General features: G+C 42.7%; 1 protein-coding gene across 1 annotated transcript; it reads right to left on the bottom strand.

Moving 5' to 3' along the window:
- Positions 1 to 668: 668 nt before the first annotated feature.
- Hrnr (hornerin) lies at positions 669 to 13,440 on the bottom strand. The gene is made up of 3 exons (XM_052180941.1): positions 13,303 to 13,440; positions 3,908 to 11,210; positions 669 to 3,757 (listed from the first exon to the last, which is right to left on the bottom strand). Exons 1-3 carry the CDS (start codon positions 13,438 to 13,440, stop codon positions 669 to 671), a joined length of 10,530 nt encoding a protein of 3,509 aa, XP_052036901.1.
- Between the last annotated feature and the right edge of the window lie 5,129 nt (positions 13,441 to 18,569).

The raw sequence follows: 18,569 nt of genomic DNA on the forward strand, positions 1-18,569 counted from the left end.
GCTGAAATAAAGACCCACACTTGGATCCATTGGTCCTGCACCTTTTTTGTATTGGCTAGCAATAAGCATCTGGAGCAAAATTTTAGTGTCGCTTGTTCACTTACTGATTTAAACTGTGCCAAAGTATTTTAGTAATTTGGGTATGAATAGAAGCACACATACATATGCATCTTGCTCTTGCCATCTAACATGTTATACATTAAAAATTAGACTGTATATTAATGTAAGGTAAAGCTTTGGCAACTGGAGTAATAATACATTTATAATATATTGCCCTTTAAAACTATAAGCTGAGCTTTAGCATCATCCTTAACTAAATAATAATTTTTCAGATAAATACCTTAATTAAACCCCAAACTAATTATTTTTCTAATTAAATTCTAATTAATTTAATTAAAGAATTTAATTTCTAAATAATTAAATTCTAATTATTTTTCCAAACTTATCCTCTGTAATAGATCCTAACTAAGTACCCCAACTATCATAAATTATTTGGAAGCAATGCACTAACTAGGAATATATACTAATTTTCATTTTAAATGGATGAGAGCAGATATGTCCAGATTGAGAAAGGAATTTCATGATGAGCTTCTTATCTGCAACATTTTCTCATTTCTTAAATTAACATTTAAGTTAATTTTACCAGAGTTCTTTATTTACTATGAGAATTAGCGTCTCTGCTCTTGGACATACTCATACAGTGGAGTGCTACTATTGAAGCTATGAGAATCTGAGACTACATTTCTCATTCCAAAGTTATTTTCCTTGACTCTCTGATAGTCAGAGTTACCTTGTCTATTGTCCAAATTACAAAGTGACAATTTACCAGTAGTTTCAGATCTAATCTGTCCATGTGAAGGTGAAAATTGTCCAAAGCCACAACCTGAGGTTTCTATTTGTCTATGTACTCTTATTGATTGATTTTCACTACAATTTGAGGGGCTACAGCCAGATTCCCACTGGTTTCCACATCGCTTATTTGTATGAGGTTGCTCAAAGTTAGAACATTGACCATATCCAGAACCACATGAACCAGTGCTAAATGAGTGACACGAACCAGACCCATATTGCTGTGAAGTAGGGCACAGACCAGATCTTGGACAATTTTGTCTAGAGATAGAAGAGGGATAGGAACCAGACCCATATTGATCAGTATTAAAATCTTGACTACACCCAACTCCATGTTGGCTTTGGCTAGAGTAATGACTTGAGGGACATCCATATTGGCCATAGTGAGAAGACTGACTAGAACCAAGGCCCTGTTCTCCATAGCTGGAAGATTGGTTTGAATTAGATCCACACTGACCACCACAGTATGACTGTCCTGATGTATGATTATATTGTCTATAGCCAGAAGGTTGATTTCTATTAGATTCATTTTGCCCATAAGTAGACTGACCTGATCTAGAGGCTTGGTTACCAAACCCAGAACACTCTACTGAACCAGATCCACATGGTCCAAAGCTAGAATACCCTTGAGAGGTAGACCCTTGAGTAGTACAGGGATAAGATTTATGTGATCCATGCATTTGCTCGTCAAAACCAGAATACTGACATGAAGTAGAACCATGCTGACCACAGTTAGATGATGGAACTGAGCCTTCAGACTGACCAAAGTGAGGTCGATCCTGAGCATGACAAGATGACTGTTCAGAGAAAGGACCATATTGACCCCTGTGAGGAGACTGACCTTGCCCAGATCCATGTTGATTAAAACCAGAGTATTCTCCTGAGCCACCTCTATACTGTTGAGAGTTAGAAGAGCCCCTTAAGGTAGACCTGCCTCTCCTGGTGGTAGATGACTCACGTGATCCTGAATCTTGTTGACCATAAGTAGTGGACTGCCGTGACCCACAGCCTGAAGACTGTCCTGAGGAAGAATCATAATGTCCAGTCACAGAGGTATGACCTTGTCCAGAACCCTGTGTAGTGGAACCAGAAGTTTGTCCTGTTGTCGATCCATATTGATCAAAACCAGAAGACTGTCCTGAATGAGAGCCATGTCTCCACTGGTTGGAAGACTGGTGAGACTGTGTGTTACAAGTCCCAGAGCTGGAAGACTGGCCATTATGAGAGCTATGCTGACCAGAACTGGAAGACTGACCATATTGAAAACCCTGCTGCCCAGAACAGGGATAATGACCTGAGCCAGAACCATAGCTAGAGATAGATTGATGCTGAAGTCTACCTCGTGACTGTCCAGAGAAAGAACCACATTGTCCACTACGAGAAGATCCACCTTGCCCAGATCGACCTTGCCCAGATCTACATTGACTACAGCCAGAAGATTCTCTTGAGCTAGATCGATACTGTTGAGAGTTAGAAGACCCCCTTGAGGTAGACCTCCCTCTGCTAGTGGTAGATGACTCATGTGATCCTGAACCTTGTTGGCCATAAGTGGTAGACTGACCTGACCCACATCCTGAGGACTGTCCTGAGGATGAACCACAGTGTCTACTTCCAGAGGAACAACTTTGTCCAGAGCCCTGTGTAGTGGATCCAGAATGTTGTCCTGATGTTGATCCATATTGATCCAAACCAGAAGACTGTCCTGAACCAGAGCCATGTCTCCACTCTTTAGAAGACTGGCTTGACCCTGAGTTATGTGTGCCAGAGCTAGAAGACTGACCATACTGAGAGCCATACTGAGCAGAGCTGGAAAACTGACCTGAGCCATATTCTTTTTGACCATATCCAGAAGACTGACCACAACATCCATGCTGTTGACTGCGTCGTGACTGTCCAGAGAAAGAACCACTTTGTCCATTATTAGAAGATGGACCTTGCCCAGATCTACCTTGCCCAGATCCACGTTGACTAAAGCCAGAAGATTCTCTTGAGCTAGATCCATACTGTTGAGAGTTAGAAGACCTCCTTGAGGTAGATCTGCCTCTGCTGGGGGTAGATGACTCATGTGATCCTGACCCTTGTTGGCCATAAGTGGTGGACTGACCTGACCCACATCCTGAAGACTGTCCTGAGGATGAACCACAGTGTCCACTACCAGAGGAACGGCCTTGTCTAGAAGCCTGTGTAGTGGATCCAGAAGGTTGTCCTGATGTTGATCCATATTGGTCCAAACCAGAAGACTGTCCTGAACCAGAGCCATGCCTCCACTCTTTGGAAGACTGCTGGGACCCTGAGTTATGTGTGCCAGAGCTGGAAGACTGACCATACTGAGAGCCATGCTGAGCAGAGCTGGAAGACTGACCTGAGCCATATTCTTTTTGACCATACCCAGAAGACTGACCACAACATGATCCATGCTGTTGACTGCTTTGTGACTGTCCAGAGAAAGAACCACTTTGTCCACTATTAGATGATCTACCTTGCCCAGATCTACCTTGCCCAGATCCATGTTGACTACAGCCAGAAGATTCTCTTGAGCTAGATCCATACTGTTGAGAGTTAGAAGACCCCCTTGAGGTAGACCTGCCTCTCCTGGGGGTAGATGACTCATGTGATCCTGAACCTTGTTGGCCATAAGTGGTGGACTGACCTGACCCACATCCTGAAGACTGTCCTGAGGATGAACCACAGTGTCCACTACCAGAGGAACGGCCTTGTCCAGAACCCTGTGTAGTGGATCCAGAATGTTGTCCTGATGTTGATCCATATTGATCCAAACCAGAAGACTGTCCTGAACCAGAGCCATGTCTCCACTCTTTGGAAGACTGCTGGGACCCTGAGTTATGTGTGCCAGAGCTGGAAGACTGACCATACTGAGAGCCATGCTGAGCAGAGCTGGAAGACTGACCTGAGCCATATTCTTTTTGACCATATCCAGAAGACTGACCAGAACATCCATGCTGTTGACTGCGTCGTGACTGTCCAGAGAAAGAACCACTTTGTCCACTATTAGAAGATCGACCTTGCCCAGATCCACCTTGCCCAGATCCACGTTGACTAAACCCAGAAGATTCTCTTGAACTAGATCCATGCTGTTGACTGCGTCGTGACTGTCCAGAGAAAGAACCACTTTGTCCACTATTAGAAGATCGACCTTGCCCAGATCCACCTTGCCCAGATCCACGTTGACTAAACCCAGAAGATTCTCTTGAACTAGATCCATACTGTTGAGAGTTAGAAGACCTCCTTGAGGTAGACCTGCCTCTGCTGGTGGTAGATGACTCATGTGATCCTGAACCTTGTTGGCCATAAGTGGTGGACTGACCTGACGCACATCCTGAAGACTGTCCTGAGGATGAACCACAGTGTCCACTACCAGAGGAACGGCCTTGTCTAGAACCCTGTGTAGTGGATCCAGAATGTTGTCCTGATGTTGATCCATATTGATCCAAACCAGAAGACTGTCCTGAACCAGAGCCATGTTTCCACTCTTTAGAAGACTGGCTTGACCCTGAGTTATGTGTGCCAGAGCTGGAAGACTGACCATACTGAGAGCCATGATGAGCAGAGCTGGAAGACTGACCTGAGCCATATTCTTTTTGACCATATCCAGAAGACTGACCACAACATCCATGCAGTTGACTGCCTCGTGACTGTCCAGAGAAAGAACCACTTTGTCCACTATTAGAAGATCTACCTTGCCCAGATCCACCTTGCCCAGATCCATGTTGACTACGGCCAGAAGATTCTCTTGAGCTAGATCCATACTGTTGAGAGTTAGAAGACGCCCTTGAGGTAGACCTGCCTCTGCTGGTGGTAGATGACTCATGTGATCTTGAACCTTGTTGGCCATAAGAGGTAGACTGACCTGACCCACATCCTGAAGACTGTCCTGAGGATGAACCACAGTGTCCACTACCAGAGGAACGGCCTTGTCTAGAACCCTGTGTAGTGGATCCAGAATGTTGTCCTGATGTTGATCCATATTGATCCAAACCAGAAGACTGTCCTGAACCAGAGCCATGTCTCCACTCTTTGGAAGACTGCTGTGACCCTGAGTTATGTGTGCCAGAGCAGGAAGACTGACCATACTGAGAGCCACGCTGAGAAGACTGACCTGAGCCATATTCTTTTTGACCATACCCAGACGACTGACCAGAACATCCATGCTGTTGACTGCCTCGTGACTGTCCAGAGAAAGAATGACTCTGTCCACTATGAGAAGATCGACCTTGCCCAGATCCACCCTGCCCAGATCCACGTTGACTAAAGCCAGAAGATTCTCTTGAGCTAGATCCATACTGTTGAGAATGAGAAGACCTCCTTGAGGTAGACCTGCCTCTCCTGGGGGTAGACGACTCATGCAATCCTGAACCTTGTTGGCCATAAGGGGTGGATTGACCTGACCCACATCCTGAAGACTGTCCTGAGGATGAACCACAGTGTCCACTACCACAGGAACGGCCTTGTCCAGAACCCTGTGTAGTGGATCCAGAATGTTGTCCCGATGTCGATCCATATTGATCCAAACCAGTAGACTGTCCTGAACCAGAGCCATGTCTCCACTCTTTGGAAGACTGGCGTGACCCTGAGTTATGTGTGCCAGAGCTGGAAGACTGACCATACTGAGAGCCATGCTGAGCAGAGCTGGAAGACTGACCTGAGCCATATTCTTTTTGACCATATCCAGAAGACTGACCAGAACATCCATGCTGTTGACTGCGTCGTGACTGTCCAGAGAAAGAACCACTTTGTCCACTATTAGAAGATTGACCTTGCCCAGATCTACCTTGCCCAGATCCACGTTGACTAAAGCCAGAAGATTCTCTTGAGCTAGATCCATACTGTTGAGAGTTAGAAGACCCTCTTGAGGTAGACCTGTCTCTGCTGGTGGTAGATGACTCATGTGATCCTGAACCTTGCTGGCCATAAGTGGTGGACTGACTTGACCCATGTCCTGAAGACAGTCCTGAGGAGGAACCATATTTTCCATTCCCAGAGGAACGACCTTGTCCAGAACCCTGTGTAGTGGATCCAGAATGTTGTCCTGATGTTGATCCATATTGATCCAAACCAGAAGACTGTCCTGAACTAGAGCCATGTCTCCACTCTTTGGAAGACTGCTGTGACCCTGAGTTATGTGTGCCAGAGCAGGAAGACTGACCATACTGGGAGCCACGCTGAGAAGACTGACCTGAGCCATATTCTTTTTGACCATACCCAGAAGACTGACCAGAACATCCATGCTGTTGACTGCCTCGTGACTGTCCAGAGAAAGAATGACTCTGTCCACTATGAGAAGATCGACCCTGCCCAGATCCACGTTGACTAAAGCCAGAAGATTCTCTTGAGCTAGATCCATACTGTTGAGAGTGAGAAGACCTCCTTGAGGTAGACCTGCCTCTCCTGGGGGTAGACGACTCATGCAATCCTGAACCTTGTTGGCCATAAGGGGTGGATTGACCTGACCCACATCCTGAAGACTGTCCTGAGGATGAACCACAGTGTCCACTACCACAGGAATGGCCTTGTCCAGAACCCTGTGTAGTGGATCCAGAATGTTGTCCCGATGTCGATCCATATTGATCCAAACCAGTAGACTGTCCTGAACCAGAGCCATGTCTCCACTCTTTGGAAGACTGGCGTGACCCTGAGTTATGTGTGCCAGAGCTGGAAGACTGACCATACTGAGAGCCATGCTGAGCAGAGCTGGAAGACTGACCTGAGCCATATTCTTTTTGACCATATCCAGAAGACTGACCAGAACATCCATGCTGTTGACTGCGTCGTGACTGTCCAGAGAAAGAACCACTTTGTCCACTATTAGAAGATTGACCTTGCCCAGATCTACCTTGCCCAGATCCACGTTGACTAAAGCCAGAAGATTCTCTTGAGCTAGATCCATACTGTTGAGAGTTAGAAGACCCTCTTGAGGTAGACCTGCCTCTGCTGGTGGTAGATGACTCATGTGATCCTGAACCTTGCTGGCCATAAGTGGTGGACTGACTTGACCCATGTCCTGAAGACAGTCCTGAGGAGGAACCATATTTTCCATTCCCAGAGGAACGACCTTGTCCAGAACCCTGTGTAGTGGATCCAGAATGTTGTCCTGATGTTGATCCATATTGATCCAAACCAGAAGACTGTCCTGAACCAGAGCCATGTCTCCACTCTTTGGAAGACTGCTGGGACCCTGAGTTATGTGTGCCAGAGCTGGAAGAGTGACCACACTGAGAGCCATGCTGAGCAGGCCTGGAAGACTGACCTGAGCCATATTCTTTTTGACCATATCCAGAAGACTGACCAGAACATCCATGCTGTTGACTGCCTCGTGACTGTCCAGAGAAAGAACCACTTTGTCCACTATTAGAAGATCGACCTTGCCCAGATCTACCTTGCCCAGATCCACGTTGACTACAGCCAGAAGATTCTCTTGAGCTAGAACCATACTGTTGAGAGTTAGAAGACCTCCTTGAGGTAGATCTGCCTCTGCTGGTGGTAGATGACTCATGTGATCCTGAACCTTGTTGGCCATAAGTGGTGGACTGACCTGACTCACATCCTGAAGACTGTCCTGAGGATGAACCACAGTGTCCACTACCAGAGGAACGGCCTTGTCCAGAACCCTGTGTAGTGGATCCAGAATGTTGTCCCGATGTCGATCCATATTGATCCAAACCAGTAGACTGTCCTGAACCAGAGCCATGTCTCCACTCTTTGGAAGACTGGCGTGACCCTGAGTTATGTTTGCCAGAGCTGGAAGACTGACCATACTGAGAGCCATGCTGAGCAGAGCTGGAAGACTGACCTGAGCCATATTCTTTTTGACCATATCCAGAAGACTGACCAGAACATCCATGCTGTTGACTGCGTCGTGACTGTCCAGAGAAAGAACCACTTTGTCCACTATTAGAAGATCGACCTTGCCCAGATCTACCTTGCCCAGATCCACGTTGACTAAAGCCAGAAGATTCTCTTGAGCTAGATCCATACTGTTGAGAGTTAGAAGACCCTCTTGAGGTAGACCTGCCTCTGCTGGTGGTAGATGACTCATGTGATCCTGAACCTTGCTGGCCATAAGTGGTGGACTGACTTGACCCACGTCCTGAAGACAGTCCTGAGGAGGAACCATATTTTCCATTCCCAGAGGAACAACCTTGTCCAGAACGCTGTGTAGTGGATCCAGAATGTTGTCCTGATATCGATCCATATTGATCTAAACCAGAAGACTGTCCTGAACCAGAACCATGTCTCCACTCTTTGGATGACTGGTGTGACCCTGAGTTATGTGTGCCAGAGCCAGAAGACTGACCATACTGAGAGCCATGCTGAGCAGAGCTGGAAGATTGACCTGAGCCATATTCTTTTTGACCACACCCAGAAGACTGACCACAAGAAGATCCATGCTGTTGACTGCGTCGAGACTGTCCAGAGAAAGAACCACTTTGTCCACTATTAGAAGATCGACCTTCCCCAGATCTACCTTGCCCAGATCCACGTTGACTAAAGCCAGAAGATTCTCTTGAGCTAGATCCATACTGTTGAGAGTTAGAAGACGTCCTTGAGGTAGACCTGCCTCTGTTGGTGGTAGTTGACTCATGTGATCCTGAACCTTGTTGGCCATAAGTGGTGGACTGACCTGACCCACGTCCTGAAGACTGTCCTGAGGATGAACCACAGTGTCCACTCCCAGAGGAATGACCTTTTCCAGAACCCTGTGTAGTGGATCCAGAATGTTTTCCTGATGTTGATCCATATTGATCCAAACCAGAAGACTGTCCTGAACCAGAGCCATGTCTCCACTCTTTGGAAGACTGGCGTGACCCTGAGTTATGGGTGCCAGAGCTGGAAGACTGACCATACTGAGAGCCATGATGAGCAGAGCTGGAAGACTGACCTGAGCCATATCCTTTTTGACCATATCCAGAAGACTGACCACAACATCCATGCTGTTGACTGCGTCGTGACTGTCCAGAGAAAGAACCACTTTGTCCACTATTAGATGATCTACCTTGCCCAGATCTACCTTGCCCAGATCCATGTTGACTACAGCCAGAAGATTCTCTTGAGCTAGATCCATACTGTTGAGAGTTAGAAGACCCCCTTGAGGTAGACCTGCCTCTCCTGGGGGTAGATGACTCATGTGATCCTGAACCTTGTTGGCCATAAGTGGTGGACTGACCTGACCCACATCCTGAAGACTGTTCTGAGGATGAACCACAGTGTCCACCCCCAGAGGAATGGCCTTGTCCAGAACCCTGTGTAGTGGATCCAGAATGTTGTCCTGATGTTGATCCATATTGATCCAAACCAGAAGACTGTCCTGAACCAGAGCCATGTCTCCACTCTTTGGAAGACTGCTGTGACCCTGAGTTATGTGTGCCAGAGCTGGAAGACTGACCATACTGAGAGCCATGCTGAGCAGAGCTGGAAGACTGACCTGAGCCATATCCTTTTTGACCATACCCAGAAGACTGACCACAACATGATCCATGCTGTTGACTGCCTTGTGACTGTCCAGAGAAAGAACCACTTTGTCCACTATTAGATGATCTACCTTGCCCAGATCCATGTTGACTACAGCCAGAAGATTCTCTTGAGCTAGATCCATACTGTTGAGAGTTAGAAGACCCCCTTGAGGTAGACCTGCCTCTCCTGGGGGTAGATGACTCATGTGATCCTGAACCTTGTTGGCCATAAGTGGTGGACTGACCTGACCCACGTCCTGAGGACTGTCCTGAGGATGAACCACAGTGTCCACCCCCAGAGGAACGGCCTTGTTCAGAACCCTGTGTAGTGGATCCAGAATGTTGTCCTGATGTTGATCCATATTGATCCAAACCAGAAGACTGTCCTGAACCAGAGCCATGTCTCCACTCTTTGGAAGACTGCTGGGACCCTGAGTTATGTGTGCCAGAGCTAGAAGACTGACCATACTGAGAGCCATGCTGAGCAGAGCTGGAAGACTGACCTGAGCCATATTCTTTTTGACCATACCCAGAAGACTGACCACAACATGATCCATGCTGTTGACTGCTTTGTGACTGTCCAGAGAAAGAACCACTTTGTCCACTATTAGATGATCTACCTTGCCCAGATCTACCTTGCCCAGATCCATGTTGACTACAGCCAGAAGATTCTCTTGAGCTAGATCCATACTGTTGAGAGTTAGAAGACCCCCTTGAGGTAGACCTGCCTCTCCCAGGGGTAGATGACTCATGTGATCCTGAACCTTGTTGGCCATAAGTGGTGGACTGACCTGACCCACATCCTGAAGACTGTTCTGAGGATGAACCACAGTGTCGACCCCCAGAGGAACGGCCTTGTCCAGAACCCTGTGTAGTGGATCCAGAATGTTGTCCTGATGTTGATCCATATTGATCCAAACCAGAAGACTGTCCTGAACCAGAGCCATGTCTCCACTCTTTGGAAGACTGCTGGGACCCTGAGTTATGTGTGCCAGAGCTGGAAGACTGACCATACTGAGAGCCATGCTGAGCAGAGCTGGAAGACTGACCTGAGCCACATCCATGACTAGTGCCAAATTCTTGCTGATTTCTACCTGCTGACTGTCCAGAGAAGGTACCATTTTGCCCATTATTAGATGTTTTTCCTTGCCTGGATCCATTTTCACTAAAGGCAGATTCTTCTGCTGAATTAGATCTATTCTCTGGGGAGCCAGCAGAGGTTCTTGAGGTAGACCTGCTTTTCCTGTTGTTTGATGACTCACTTGATCTTGTTCCCTGTTCACCATAGGGGGTGGACTGTCCTGAACCTGAGACTGATGATCCTCCTGATGATGAACCCTTACTAGAAGACTGACATTCACCAGATTCTTGTTTCCTGGAGCTTGAAGATCGTCCTGATTCAGAGCCACGTTGAGGAAAGTCAGAAACTTTTCTTGAGCTAGCTCTCCTGTTGTTAGATGAGTGGGACAATCCTGACCCAGGCTGGCCTTGTTCATAATCCGCACTATTTTTGTATTGACTTGTATTTGATTTTGTCCTTTGTTCAGAACTTTGCTCCTTTTCTTTTCCTGTTTTTCTGGATTTGTTTTTAATGCTTCCTCTTGAGCCCCTGGAATAAGAGTCATTCTCTCCTGCACTAGAACTTGAATAACTTGAAAAGGCTTCTTGTTGTTTGTTTCCTGTTTCTTTTTTACTCTGTTCCTCTTGGTGTTGCTGACTGTGATCTTTCTGCTTTGACCCTGAAGCTTGGCAGTAATCTTTGCCAATAATATTATTACAAGCCTTTGCCAGCTTGAGTATCATTAGAAGATACTCAGTAAAATCCACTTTGTGGTTATGATCTCGATCCAGACTTTGCATGATGATATCTACGGTGTCTGGATCATCTGGATTCTGTCAAGGAATAAAGTACAAGTGAAGGCTCTGTAACTATAGTATAAAACTAGTTAACCGTTTGTGGGAAGGCTGTATAAATATGAATATTGAATATATTTTGGTTGAAATTAATCACATAATTGTTTGGGCTAGAATGGTGAAAGAGATAGAAAGGGAGAGGAATGGTGAGGAAGAGAGGGAGGGAGAGAGAGAGAGAGAGAGAGAGAGAGAGAGAGAGAGAGAGAGAGAGAGAGACTGATTGTCCTGGTTGTCCCATCCAATAAGCACTCAAGCAGTAACTTGACAAGAAGTAGTAACCAGGAGCAGATGCAATGTTCAAGGATGAGTGCTGCAAGAGAGCTAGTGAGCCTTTTATGTTTGGTAATTAAGATGGTAGCTGAGACCAATGCTTTGGAGGTCAAGGAAATATGATCCTGAATTTGCAGTGTAGGTTACATTGGAAGTTCTTGGCTTCCTTGGAATTAAAAAAGAGTCTTGTCAGAGAAAGGAAGAGAAAGAAAGAAAGAAAAAAAGAAAGAAAGGAAGGAAGGAAGGAAGGAAGGAAGGAAGGAAGGAAGGAAGGAAGGAAGGACAAAAGAAAGAAAGAAAGGCCGGCAATGGTTAATCAAGAGTGGTTAACTAATATACAAATAATAATTGTAGATATCTACTTAATTATATGTAAGTTTTCATTGCCTAGATAGTGTATTTGCTAAGTATTGGTTTTAAAACAGAAATTTTGGCTTTGGGGCTGTAGTGTGCCTCCCACTATGTTGTGGAGGGTCTAAAGCAGTGAATGATTTAAGTGTTATGCTGGGCCTTATGATGTATGCTTGTAATCCTGTTACTCAGGAGGTAGAGGCACTACTGTCAGGAGTTCAAGGTCATTCTCAGCTACATAGTAAGTTTAAGGCCAGACTATATCACAGGAGATTTCCTTTTAATAATAAATGAGTAAATAGATAAAATTTAAAATGTAATGTGCAATTAATGGTTTGATACACAAATTTATAATGTTTATATCAAATATGAGTGCATCAAAAGGGAGTCAGTTTTGATTCAAGGAAGTTTAATGATATGAATGAAGTTATGATTCAAGGAAGAAGATATGATATTCATTGAAGGATGGGTTATAATTAGCTAAATGAAGAAAGGCAGGAGGAACACAGAAACAAAGTTGCAGATAGATGTGATGCTATGAACAGTGTGAAAGGAAAGAGAAGTATAGTTTATTTACGGAATTGATAGAAATTCAAGAGTGCTAAATTTAGTACAAGAAGTAAAGACATTGTGCTAGTGAGATTAATGCAGACTAGATCATAATTCTTAAATCATGTTGGAGAGTTTCAAGTTTTATATTAAGAGCCAATAAGGTTCACTGGAGTATTTTTTAAGGTAAAATTACAATAGCCTGAACCAGAAGACTAGCACTTGTGATGGAGAGAAATGGACTGTTTTAAGAGTATCTTTATAAAGTAGATGGAGATTAGAAGATGGTATTGTCTTCTAAGAATGAGGAAATCAGTACCTACCCTGGGATTCTATATTGGGCTAAAAGAAAAAGAACAAGTTTAAGAGGTAGGATGATTCTCATATTTGATGTAATATAGCTATAGGAATCCAAATGCTATTCAGAAAGCATTTGAGTTCAAGGATAATTTTAAGTTCTCACATGTTTATTTTCAGGGCTGATAAGTTTAAGGTTATTTTTCTCCCCTTTTGATAAATTATAGGTCAATATAAATTTGTTTTAAGAGGTCTTAAATTATCAGAATCTCAGAAATAGGTAGTGATTTGGACTCTACACTAAAGAAATCAAATGTAAGAATATGAATTCATTATATTTTGAAGATTTTCTGACTGTCATAAGGATTACTCTCACAGGCAGGAAAAATTTTAAATCTGTGTATTGTTTGTTTGGATCATTTTAATCTAATCACATTATAAAACATTATTAATCCATGGTTTATGGATGATTTCAAGTCTGCCAAATTCAATTGTCTATTACCAAATAGGAGATTCCTGTCTGGTATTTGATATATAAACAAAAGGTAAGATAAAATAGAGAAGAGAATTGCTTCAGAATTCAGTCCTGGTGTAGCGTTCTTACCTTCAGAATTTGGTGAAACTCGGTTTCCAGAAGTTCTTTCATCTCTTTTTTGCTTAACATGTCACAGTTACCATACTCAGTGGCATATTGGTAGAAAACATCAATGACAGTGACAATGCCTTGCAGGAGTTTAGGCATCTTGTTGCAAATTCAAGTTAACCTAGATGAGGGAACAAGAGATCCAACTCTAACTTACTGCTTAAACACATAAATAGTTCCAATCATTTGTAATTATTGTCAGCATGATTAATTTCTTTCTATACTAGTTGAGAATGAATCCAGAGTGGAATAACTTGTTCCAGCTATGTAGGAAGAGAGTGATGAAATTAGAACAGGATCCCTATGTCTTACTTCAATTCTTGAATCAATGTAGGGGGAGTTTTTTTTATTGGGCTACCTGATTTGTTCTGGATCTATAGAAAACCCGAATGTGCTAATCACCCACCTCCTAGTTGCTTTCTAAGTCTCAACCATCACACACAGGAGACAGGCATGCCACCTACATAGGAAGCCTAAATCCACCTAAAGAGCACCAGTGGCTAACTTGTATTCTCAAAGTTTTCTAGGACAAAGAAAGAAAAAATGAGCAAAGCCAGCTATAGGGTTAGGAGATAGGAAGCTGAATGAGGCTCCTATCAGATAGTATTTGTGTTCATTCTTTGTGTAGCGACTGTTCCTCCGGTTCTTCTGCTTATACAACAAAGAGGAATAAAAACAGACAAGCTGCTAGTGGCTTACTCAGTTTATATACTCTTGAGGAAAAAAAAATCTCAAAAACAGGAGCTACTGCCAACAGTGTAGTTTTATATCAAGAGTCCCTCATAATATTCCAAAAAGAAAACTTTCAAGCCCAATGTGGACTTTTGTATTTAATAGACCTAAATACTGTGAGTAGAAGTAGGCAGCTGCTCGCTTACCTGGTTCACCAGAGGAACAGTAGGGATGGAGTCTGATGTTGCTTGCAGGGTGCTGCTCATTGGAAGCACTGGCCTTTTTATAATGGTCCATCTGAGGGAGGAGCTGCTTTCTTTGAGATGTCCTAGTTCACTCCTAAACAAGTCTAGCTCCTTCTCCATCTCACTTCCCAGGTGTTTACCTTCTTACTTCCTTACATGTCAACCTGAGATTGCAATAGCAGCTCCCAAATCTGGGCTAGTATCAGCCCCACCTGTTCAACTCTCAGGACACTTTGCAGAAAGGCTGTGTGTGTGTGTCATGTACACACAACACATACGCACTCACACACACACCTACAAATATGTAATGTTGCATTGACAGCCAGCTGTCTAGTTTAATAAAAGTTGAATGGAATGACAGCAGAATCCAAATGTCAAAAAGTAATGGAATTTGATGTTCAGAAGGAACCTGAAATATCCTAGTCAGATTAAACTAGTTTTATATAAGAGATGCCAGCCAAGGTTCCATCTATGATTTCATTGCTTCTTGTATTTAGTAGTGGCTGTAGAGTCTCTTTTCATCTTTTTGTCTAACTTAACCTATCTAATTTACACAAGTATTTGTGAATATAGCTTTCATTTTAACCACCATATAATCTTAGCAAGAAGAAACATATATTCTCTAGGTCCCTCATGATCCCTCTAAGTCCCTTAAGGCTTCGCTTAAGTTCCCTTGTTCTGTACATATATATTTATTTCTATGCCCATATGGAGTTAATTACATCAACATGACATGTTATTTCATTTTTTTTTTTACCTTTTAGCAGTATCTGTCTAGTAAATTGCTGTTATTCACAATTAATTTTGGCTTTTCTGTAAGAAATGTTCACAGTATTATTCAAGAGAGAATCATAACTTTTCATTATTTTCAAGTTAATCTGTACGTGTGTGTGTGTGTGTGTGTGTGTGTGTGTGTAGGTCAGAGGACAAATTTAGGTATCACCATCAGGAGTACCATTGTTTTTCTTTTTTATTGAGACAGGGTGTCATTTTGTAGCCCTAGCTGGGACTTTCTATGTAAATCATGATGGTCTTAAACTCATAGAGATCTATTTATCTCTGCCCTCTTGCATGCTGGCATTAAAAGTGTGTGCCATCAAGTCTAATCTGAATATTCCTTTCACCTACTTTAAGACAGAATTTCTCAGTGGTCTGGACCTTGCCATGAGGCTAGATTGCTTTTCCAGGGTTTTTCCTTCCTGTCTTCCCTTCTAGGGAGCTAGGATTACAGGTTACAGACATGCTCTATCATACCCTGTATTGTGACATTGATTCTAGAGATTGAACTCTGGTCTTGATGTTTGTGAGGCAAGCTTGTTACTGACTGCGCTACCACCTCATTCTGATAAAATATTAAGTTAATCATAATATTAACATTGTGGAAAAAACTAGAAGACACAGATATTGTGTTTGTGTCTGTTTGCGTGTATGTGTTTGTGTCTGTTTATGTGTATGTGTTTGTGTCTATGAAGGAGCATGTGTATTTGCTTGTAAAAGCTAGAAGTTAATATAAGGCATTTTTTTTTTTATATCACTTTCTGTCTTGTCTTTTGCGACAGGATCTCCCATTGAATACAGTACTTACCAAGCAGTTATACTGCCTAGCCGTTGAGTTCTGAATCTGCCAGTCACTGGATATACACTCTCCCCATGGTAGGATTACAGACACCCTCCTGACTCAAACATTCCTGGTTTTGAGTGTGTGTGTGTGTGTGTGTATACACATGTGCGCGCGCGCGCACACACACACACACACACACACACACACACACACACACGCTGAAATCTCTATTCAAGTTCTCATGCTTTTATGGAAGGTACTTTATTTACTGAGCCATTAACTCAGTCTCCAAAGTAGGAAGTTAAAAATACTGATAATACTGTGATATAGATTCACAGTATCTATAAATTTACTAGAAAGAAAAATATATCACCAATAATTTGATTTCCTAGTAACTTGGTTAATTATTTTTTCACAGACATATTTGTTTCTCTCCCTTATATAATTTCTAGACAAAACCTGCAGAACTAGAACTGGGCTTTACTAATAATCCCTGTGTCAGTTAGAGATCTAAGCTGTTACGTAGTGTGTAAAGTTTTTCAATAAATATTTGCCACTTTGAGTTGAGTTGAAAAGGAAGGCCATGCCTTCAGACCTCTGCACAGAACAACCTATCTCTCTCTCTCTCTCTTTTTTTTTGGCAGTAGGTCTGTCTCTTTTCTTGCAGTATTCAGCTTAGCAGTTGAATCAGTATTGAGAATGAGCCAGCCACTCTCTGCTCATTCTTGGGGATCTTGTCCTCAAGTTATATTCATTGATAATGGATAACATAAATTTTATTAAAGATATCCTAAGCTAAACGAATCTAAAACGTGTATAATATAGTCATCAAATTTGAAAGCAGGTGGTAGCAATTATTGGCAAATGACAAATTGCATGGTTCCAACTTCAACTCCCTCGAGGGTGAATTCAGTGTCTATTCCATAGTTGTATTTCCCTGGATGCTTGATTTGGGCCAGGTTGTTAGACTGCAGAGGAGCAGTGACCTTCTTAAAGGTATGACGGAGGATGTGGGAGTCAAGGGGAGGTGGAATTTGCTGAGTGAAGAGTTGTTATTTCAGAAGCAGGAAAGAGTTGTAAGAAGACTGTTGCAGATGGACATGCCTTTGAGGCCAGTGTTCTCCTGAACTAGGTGTCAGCACATTTTCTTGAAATGGCTGGACAGCAAGTATGATCAGATTTGTGGGCCAAATGCTCTTTTTTTTTTGTAGCTATTCATCTCTTCTATTAGTAAATAATATATCTTTAAATTGTTTTTATTTTAAAATAGATATTTTGTACCATTTGTGTGTCTGTTGCTAATGGAGGCTAGATGAGGATATCAGTCTCCTCATTCCCAAACACAAGTTACATATGGTTGTGAGCTGCTATGGATATGCTGGGGATCAAACCCTGGATCCTCTGTCAGAACAACCAGCATTCTTAACCTTTGAGCCATCTTGCTAGTCCCCATTGATGATATCTATATAAAAGGTTATATTGTGAAAAAATTCACTTATGGACACTGATCTTAGAATTTTGCATATCACATAATCATTTAGCGAGTTGTAAATGTAGAAAACATCCTTTATGGCAGCAGTTCCCAACCTGTGCATCTGGAGCCCTTTGGGATTTGATGATTCCCAGGGTTCACCTAAGTCATTGGGAAACCCAGATATTTACATCATGATTAACAAAAGTAGCAAAATTACAGTTATGAAGTAGCAGTGAAAATTTTTATGGTTGGGGCTTGCCAAACCAGGAAAAACTGTATTAAAGCGTTACAGCATTAGGAAGGTTGAGAATTGGAGCATTATGGACTTTAGTCTTACATGAACTGTGACCAGCTTGATACGGCCTTAGAGGCACAGTTTTCACTACTTGTTTCCTTTCCTTGTTGGAAGATTTTCCAAGGAGAGTAGACTCTTACAGGAAAAGGAAGGCTAAAGTGTGTGGTACCTCAGAGCCGCTAACTCTCCGGTACCTATTGATCAGTATATATGGAATGGGAACAGACCACAGTTACTCATAAAAGGAAACAATATTTTGACCTGATATAATACAGATACTTTTAATATCTGAATTAAATGAAAAGACAGTGTGTACTTTCTGAAATAGTTTGTTGTCTGGATATTATACTGACTGCCATATGTATTATAAGTAGTACTTTGGTTTCAAAACCACTTAGCCTTTCTGAATGTCCTTATCAAGCTGAATTTTGTCAAATATTACTTACTGCTTTTTATACTCAAGGTAAGATTCATATTGAAATTGTGCTCTGGCTCTTTTTTTGCTGTATTAAATATTACCAGTGTGAGATTTTAATCAGATTGTCCTAGAGGTTCTAAACTTAAGATTCATGATTTCCTTAGTGTGTATTCCACAGTACAAGGTTGGGCATGAAAATTGCTCCCCCATAATTTTAGTTAATGCCTTTCTTCTTCAGTGATAAGAGACTTCAAGAGAAATGATCCTTCCCTCCTTTCCCTTCTTTCTGATAGTGTAGGACTTCATAACACTGACTATTCTAGAACGTGTTATATATAGTCCAGGCTGGCTTTGAATCTCTGTTCTCTTGCTTTTCCTTCCTGAATGTTGGTATTATGGGAATTTGCTACCATACCTTGAATAAGAGAAGGTTTTTATGGTATGTACCAGAATATGTTTTTTTATTGCTCCTTATATGTTGAGAGGAGAAAAGACATTATTTTATCCTTTCTGCAAAAGTACAGTACATTGTATACTGATGTACAGCATTTCATTAAACTATA

The sequence above is a fragment of the Apodemus sylvaticus genome, chromosome 4, assembly GCF_947179515.1.
Source record: "Apodemus sylvaticus chromosome 4, mApoSyl1.1, whole genome shotgun sequence".
NCBI classification, from domain to species: Eukaryota; Metazoa; Chordata; class Mammalia; order Rodentia; family Muridae; genus Apodemus; species Apodemus sylvaticus.

Coding starts and splice junctions, on each gene's coding strand:
- Hrnr (XM_052180941.1), bottom strand. CDS start 13,440: ATGCCTAAACTCCTGCAAGGCATTGTCACTGTCATTGATGTTTTCTAC. Junction 11,211..13,302: donor AGTTTCACCAAATTCTGAAG/GTAAGAACGCTA, acceptor ATTCCTTGACAG/AATCCAGATGATCCAGACAC. Junction 3,758..3,907: donor AAGAGAATCTTCTGGGTTTA/GTCAACGTGGAT, acceptor AATATGGCTCAG/GTCAGTCTTCCAGCTCTGCT.